The sequence below is a fragment of the Eschrichtius robustus genome, chromosome 16, assembly GCF_028021215.1.
Source record: "Eschrichtius robustus isolate mEscRob2 chromosome 16, mEscRob2.pri, whole genome shotgun sequence".
In the NCBI taxonomy this organism is placed as follows: Eukaryota; Metazoa; Chordata; class Mammalia; order Artiodactyla; family Eschrichtiidae; genus Eschrichtius; species Eschrichtius robustus.
The window spans coordinates 76,330,441-76,338,054 of NC_090839.1; the positions used below are offsets into that span (position 1 = coordinate 76,330,441).

Sequence of the window (7,614 nt, forward strand, 5' to 3'; positions counted from 1 at the left end):
CCTTCATTAATGTTAGAACATAGTAGATGCTCAATAAATGGCAGTGATGACTGCCAATTCCTGGATTGCTTCGTCTTCACTGGGCACCACGAATACAACTGCTGAATGAACAATGATTGAATGACTGGCTGGCGGGAATGGCAGGCAAGTGAGGGAGATGAGTGCAGGCCAAGCCCCAGGCGGGGAAAAGGCCCTGTGGTTCCGGAGATGCAGTTCTCCCTCCTCCGCTGGATTCAAGAGGGGATGGGAATACATGCATCCTCACCTTCCCTTCCCCTCCCACACAAGGGCACTATGTCACAGGATCGGAAGAGCTCACTGAGTTTATTTGGGGAGTGCAAAGGGGGCCGAAGTTTCGCTTGTGTACACTGTGTGTGTACACAGATAACACGCATCCTGAGTAACACTGCTCCAGAGGCTGGCGCCATCTGCTGGGGGTCCCAGATTTCAGAGTCAGGTGTGGATCTCAGGGGCCTGAGGAGGCCCATGCTATGCAGAAGAAATGGTAATGGGGAGCAGGCCAGGAGCCAGCACCCCACTTCCATCCCTATTCATCTCCCGTCTTCTTTCCCATCCCTGGAGGGCAGTTCCCAGCTCACCTGAAGGGAATCACCTAGTTGCTCCAGGTGCCCATGTGGCCCCCTCCTCGCCATGCTGGTTCTGGTCCATCGGGATTATCCATATTCTCGTAAGAGTCTGCATCTGGTCAGGACCAGGAAGGAGTAAGATATAAGTGGAGCTGAAAGTCAGCCGGGAGGGAGGAAGCCTCAGAGGACAATGGGAGACAGCAGGAGAAGCACCCACCTTCTTCATGACTGGGACCAGGCTGGGCTTGAACAAAGCGGAGCTGGGGGGCTGCATACAGGATCCCTCTCATATCCTCATAAGACTGGGACCCTGCTTGGCCAGGGGATGGAGAGTTGGAAGCCTGGGAGCCATGCTGGGGGCTTGGGGAAGGGAAGTGCAGCCTAAGATACTGAGGGAGTCTTAGGGGCAGAGGAAAGTGGAAGGCTTGAACAATATTGTATTAGGAAGGAGTGACAGGGGTAGCATCAGGTTCTGGGCCCTTGTTTGTTGTAGGGTTTGATCACATGTGGTTAGATTATGGTCGTGGTCAGAGAAAAAGTGAAGAACGGAATTGGAAGGAGTCAAAGTCAGAGTTGTGTGGAGGTTGTAGAGACAGCTCAGGTCAAAGCTGAGGTCTGCATTGGGGCTGAGGTGAGCTGGAGGTCAAAGTCCAGGCTGGAACTGGATTGGGGTTGGGGCTGATGTTGATGATGAGGGATGGGGTGAATACTGGGCGTCAGGATGGGCATTGGGGTCAGCGTTGAGGTTAGAGTTAGGAGTCAAATCTAAGGTCAGGATTGGGCTTGGGTTTGGGGTCAGAACCAAGGTCAAGGTCGGGCCTGACATTAGAGCCCAGGCCACAGCAACCCAATCTGGACAAGACAGGCAGGTCCCAAGCACTTCTCACCAAGGGAGGTTGCCTCCCTGCTGGGGTCCCAGGCTGACCCATGGGGGCTCAGGAAGTCTGGAGAAGGAAGAGGGAAGTCACTCCCAGCCTTCGCGTCACACACACCACCACCACCACCCACCCCGCAGGAATGTGACCATCCTCGCACACACCTGTTGTCCTGGCAACTGGCTGGGCCAGTTCTTCATCCTCATTCTCATAAGACTCAGCTGCTGCCGAAAAAAGAGAACTCCAGGGACCACTCTGGCCCTGTAGGGGATCCACAGCCCTGTGGGTTCTCCCAAGTCTATGAGGCCCCACGAGTACCCCAGATTACCGTTGGAGAAGGAGTCTTCATCCTCAGGACCCAAGACCCCTTCCTCAGGGTTCTCATAGCCGCTGCCATCTGGTGGAGAAGGAGGGGGATCCAGGGAGGGCCCACAGCCCACCCGGCTGAGAAGGTGAGGATGAGGGAGGGCAGTCTTACCCTGGGAGAGCTGGTCCTGCCCAAGGTTGGAGTCGTTCTCGTAGAACTCGGAGCCCTCCTCACTGTCCGGCTCCTCATAGGCCTCCGCTTCCTCTTCTTCTGGGCCTGGGGTTTGGGGATGGGGGTGGGAACCGGGTCACGGCCCCCCTCCTCCAGGCCCCAGTCCACTATTCCCGCCACAGACCGCTCCAGCACCTCCCATGTGAGTAACCACCCCCCTCGATCACCGGTTCCTGGTGGGCTCCGGGACCCCGCGGCTCTGGCCTCCTGGACGTCGCTGCGCGGATTTCCGTAGGACGGCACGGTGGCTCCCAGGCCCGCAGCCCACCGCAGGGCGCGTCCTGGCGGGTGAGAGGAGATGGGGGCGGTCAGGGCTACGGGCAGAGGATGCTTCAGGGCCTGCTGGAGGACTCCGGGTCTAGGTACCCAGCCTTGAGCCAGCGGGGCGGGATCTAAATCTAGAGGCGTGGCCTGAAGTCTCGGGCGAGGTTCTGGGGTCAGAACCGGACTTCAGGTCCCGAGTCAGGGGGCGGGGATACGAGTTCTGGGGGCGGGCCTTGGTCCTGGGGGCGGGGCTCAAGTCTGGGCGGGACTCCGCACCATGGGGCGGGCTCTTTTCTGAAGGCGGAGCTCCGAGCTCGGGAAGGCTTGGAGCTCAGGGGTCTAGAAGGATGAGAAAAATGGGTGGGGCTCTAGCTCTGGGTCAGGGACCTGGCGGTGCCTCCTACCCGTGCCTGAGTGGGGAGTGGAGAGGGAGAGCATGTTCCCGTACTGGTTCTGGGCCCCGTTTCCAGGGGGAGGCGTCACTTTGAAGAACCTGGCGGAGGAAGGGGAATTGCACTGTGAGGCCAGGCCTGGAGGGGACTGGAGGGGACACTCAAGATTCAGGCTAGACCCTCAGAGGTTAAAATGTTGTCACTTGTTATGAGCACCTCTGTTCTGCCACAGCCTACAGAGGGGTCTGCGATCACTCGAAGGAGGACTTCACAGAGGAGGTAGCTTTGGTGCTGGGCTTTGAAGGTTGGGCAGTATTTCAACCATAGAGATGGAGAAAAGACACCCTGAGCAGAGGAAACAGCAAGTGCAAAGCATAAGGTGAAAGTGCAGGAGTGGGAGCCTGGAGGGCGCTGGCATCATTACCTTCTAGTGGGATCTGTCATTCGCTTTCTTTTCCTCCTCAGGATCAGGGCTGGTGGGAGTTAAGGGGAATGATCAGAGGAGGGACTCAAGAGTGAAGACTTGGGGGATGCTGGGGAAGTCACTTGGAGGAGATGGGATTTCAAATTCCAAAGAGCTCGGGTAGTTTGGGGGAGGGGGTAGAAAAGGAGTGGGGGCAGGATTCTGAGGTCTGTGGGGGAGGTGTGGGAGGAGAAACAGATGGTTGTCAGACTGGCCAGTGTGGCCTCTCCTGAGGAGGGAGGGGTAAGTTTGGGAAGACCAGCTGGGGGACATGACTCACCTCTTCGAAGATGAAGAAAGCCCACCAGGGAACCCAGGCAGAAGATCAGATAAACTAAAGTCACAACAGGGACTATCCAGCAACCAGTCTCCAGTAGCCAATGCCATACTGCTAGGGGGAAGGAGCTATGAGTTGAAGACCCCGGGCTGGCATCTTGCTGTCCAGCCTCAACACCTCAAAGGGCCATAAGTCTGGAGGGCCGGGGCAAGACACAGATCCTCAACATCCCAAGCTACAGGGAGGGCTCTCCTCCCTCCCTCTGAGGACCCGGAGCCTGGCACGGGGCCTGGAGTGGCATCTGTTAAGCAAACCATGAACAAACTATGACTATAGTCAGACACAATGTTAGGATTAAGGGGAGCATAATGATCAGCTTCCTGCTGCAGTTAAGGACAGCCATGGTCAACGTAAAGGGCAGAGTTGAGTTCACAAGGTTAGAGGTGAGACGCGGCAATGTGCTGCTGAGGTCGAGTTTGGAGGGAAAGTTCAGGATGAGTTTGAGAATTGCGGTTGCAGTAGCATGGTAGGATTGAAAGAAGGGAGACAGAATGGGCAGAACGTTATGGCCAATTTGATGGACAGGTGAGGAAAGGAAGGATGCCCAGGTTGCTGGCTTGGGCACATGGGCAGGTGGTAGTGTCCTTCACTTCTAGGGCCACCTAGAAGACTGTGCTTGAGGAAGATATCAAGTTTGATTTTGTACATGTTGAGCTTGCAATGTCCATGGGACATCAAATGGCAATGCCAGCAGTTGGTTGGGTGTGGGGTGTATGGAACTGAGTCACCAAGGCATGGTGGCCTAAGGAGCCATGGGAGTAAAGGAGGTCAAACAGGAAGAGTGTGTAATCAAGGGTGAGAGAGTGTAGACAGGGATAAGAAGAGGGCTCAAGGCTCCAACAGTGAGGAATGAGGGAGGAAGGAAGCCTCTCCCAAAGTTGATGGGAAGGAACAACCAGTGGTAAAAGACCCAGAAAAGTAATGTCTTGGAAGCAAGGGAGGAAAAAGTTGGGGTCAGTGTTCAGTGTAGAGGTTGGGGCTCGGGATGAGGCTGCTACTAGCCCTCAGGTTGGGGAACCAAGGTTGCCGTGCTTCCGGTTCTTCCCAGTAGCCCCACTCAGATGCCCCACAATTGGGAGAAACTCTACCTGACTGGGCAGTGACCTTCAGCTGCACCTGGGTGGTCACGTTGCCATGGTTACAATGATAGATGCCAGCATCTTGAGCTGTGGTCTCGGGCAGCAACAGAACAGCCTTTCCCCCGAGGGTGCCCATGACCCACATCTCTCTGAGTTGGGCATCCTCACTCAGGTTTAGGCTCAGCAATTTGATGATAGGCTTCTTGGGATGCACATGGATCCAGGAGATGGGGCCTCTGGCCAATGAGGTACGGGATGCCCCACAGGACAGCGAGAGTGTGGAGCCAGGGGCCACAGTGAGGTCTGGGGCAAGGAGAGCCAAGGCTAGGAAAGTGTAGTCCTTGGGAGTCTCCTCCCCTGCACACCATCCAGTTCCCAGTTACCATCCCCCCACTTCCTGGCATCTCCCCAGCACCTTACCATGGTTGTTGCTCTGGTTCAAAGTGCCGTTAGGTGGGGCACAGGCAGAGTCTGTGTGTAAGATCTCAGGGCGGTTCTTGGCCCACACATAGAGCTGGGACCTTGTGGGGTGACCAGAAGAGGGCCTGGGGCCCTCTGAGGACCTGTCCCCCAGGCCACAGCTTGGGTCATTTAGGTCTGAAGCATTCCACCGGAACAGTTCTCCTGGGAAGATACCCAGAACCAGATACAGAGACATCTAGGAGAGGCAGAGAGATACAGAGACCCAGAAAGGCAGAGGCAAAGACCCAGAGAGAGACAGAGAAACGGCGACTCAGAGAAAAGAGTGAAAGACAAATACAGAGCAGCGCAGTGTTGACGTCACGAAGCCACAGCAGTTTTTAGAAGCCACCTAAAACTGGCTCCCAGCTTGTCCCTCGGACCCTCCAGCCCCTCCCTCCAGATCCATTTCAGCTGCTGGACCTCCTCCATCTACGGTGGGCCTCCCTCTTCTCATCCAGCCCTCCCTGCCCCAGCCCGGACCTCACCGCTGCCCTTCACGCTGACCGTCCAGCCAGGCTGCCAGGCTTGCTCAGAAGAGGGGCCTGGCTGGCACAGGTAGAAGCCCCCCATCTGGTCGGAGACATTGAAGATGAACAGCAAGGTTCCCTGGGGCTCCTTCAGGGTGCCCAGGGGCCCTACATGGATGCCCAGGCCTGGTAACCCTAGGCTCAGCTCTAAGAAGGGTGTTGATTGGGAGCCCCGAAACCAGGCCAGCTGCTCAGGGGGACCATCTGAGAGACCTTCAAGGCATGGCAGCACAGCATTGCCTCCCTCTGTGGAGAGAGAGAAGGATGGGGGTGGGGAGTGAGGAGCCCCTAGCCCCCTTCACGCCTCACACTGGGTTATAAAGCCGACGACCCCACCAGCTGGGAGTGGATACGTCCTCAGAGTCCTTGCAGTCCTCCCCTGAATTTTACAAATAACAAAATGGAGGCTCAGAGAGGGTAAGTGACTTGCCCAAGGGCACCCAACCGGAACCCAGGTTTCCAGCCCTTCCATCCATCTCTGCCCTCCGGACATACCTTTAGCCTCCAGTAGGTGTGTTTCCTGGGGCCCGACTCCCATGGGGGTAAGGAACAGGAGGAGGAAGAAGAGGAGGAGAGGAGGTGGCATGGTGGCCAGACTCCCCGGGACACCCAGCTTTGCCGCGCGGGGGATGCTGGGGCAGGCGGGGACCTGGTGGGCACTGAACCATGGACGTCTGTGGGGGAGGACGGGCAGTCCCCCCGGAGAGGAGGGGTGGTCATGCCTCAGGCCCTTTCTCCATGCACCCCTCCAGAACCACAAAACTCGCCTCCTCCCCGCTACCGTGTTTTATTTTCATCACAGCACTTACCACCATGTGAGATGATCTTATTTGTATGTCTCCTTTCTTGATGGATTTCTGTTTCCCCACTAGAAAGCCCCTTGTGGCAGAGACTTTGTCCTGTTCACAACTGTACACACAGTGCCCTGGAACAGTGCTTGGCACGTTATAGTGTAGGCACCAAGGAATATTTGTTGAATGACTGGGTCCAGGCTCTCTCCTTCTCCCCCTCCTCCCTCCTTCAACCTCAGGCTCTTAGTTCATTTCCCTTCACACACACACCCCCTTCATTCATTCAAACAACATCTCTTGGGCCTTTCTCCACCTCCGTACAACCAGCCCATCACACATACAGTGGGATCTGGCAGACCTGAGTTTGAATCCTCCACCTCTGCCACTTGGCTAAATGTCTTCATCTTTCTAAGCCTTAGTTTCTTTCTCTGTAAACTGGGGATAATAACCGTAGTCTCAAAATATTGTTTGTGCTTTCAGGTCCCTGGGGCCAGGACGACACCTCCACACTGTGACAGTGTATGGCCTGTTCTTAATTGCTGCTAATTCGATGATGACCCCTGTCCCCGTTTCCCCAAAGTATCAGCCAGGCCAGAGTGACGTGTTACAGATGAGTGAAAGAGGAGTCCCTGCTTCCCTCAGAGATAAAGGGAGCCGAGCTGCAGTGCTGCATTGGGCTTCTCAGCCTCCAAGATCTCCTCCCACTTCCAGAATCCAGACATAACCCTGCATGTTCCCCTTCCCCAGAGAAAAACAACTGTCAGAAGGGGAGACACACTGCCCCCTCGCCCTTCTTCACCTGAGATGGACCCTGGCTTTTCCTCATCCTGCTCTACAGTGCCCGGTAGACAAGTGCTATGTTGAATACAGACCTTGTTAAGACTTGTCCCGTAGCTTGGTATTACAGATGTGCTATCAGTGCAGTAAGGTGAAGGCTGTCTACCCAGAGAAATTCATAATTTGTATAAGAAAATAAATTTCATAAATTAAAAAAATATATATTGTTTGTGGAGATTAAACAGGATGATATACATACGGCACTTGTAGCCCAGCACAGCACATAGCAAGCGCTCTCAGTTCGTGAGAGACAGTGTCCATTAATAGCTAAGGGTTCAAGCCATTCTGCCACTGGGGCTCCTTTGCAGCGGTACTGAGGAATGACTGATGGTTAATGCCCCTTTTTCTCCCAGTTCTTCCCCAGGAAGCCCCTGCTTCAGTTATGGAAGGGACCCATTTAGAAGTGGGAAAATCGAGCCCTCCCCCGCCACCAAAGGCAGGGTGTTGCCTGAGATCACACAC

The 7,614-nt window shown here is 55.5% G+C and overlaps 1 protein-coding gene across 1 annotated transcript; it reads right to left on the reverse strand.

The window, feature by feature from the left end:
• Positions 1 to 613: 613 nt before the first annotated feature.
• Positions 614 to 6,110, reverse strand: CD19 (CD19 molecule). Its single transcript, XM_068524182.1, has 14 exons — positions 6,020 to 6,110; positions 5,483 to 5,770; positions 4,956 to 5,159; positions 4,545 to 4,838; positions 3,400 to 3,510; positions 3,081 to 3,129; positions 2,669 to 2,757; positions 2,168 to 2,281; positions 1,941 to 2,045; positions 1,791 to 1,859; positions 1,627 to 1,686; positions 1,475 to 1,531; positions 805 to 897; positions 614 to 702 (listed from the first exon to the last, which is right to left on the reverse strand). The coding sequence occupies exons 1-14, from the start codon at positions 6,108 to 6,110 to the stop codon at positions 614 to 616; spliced, it is 1,713 nt and encodes a 570-aa protein (XP_068380283.1).
• Between the last annotated feature and the right edge of the window lie 1,504 nt (positions 6,111 to 7,614).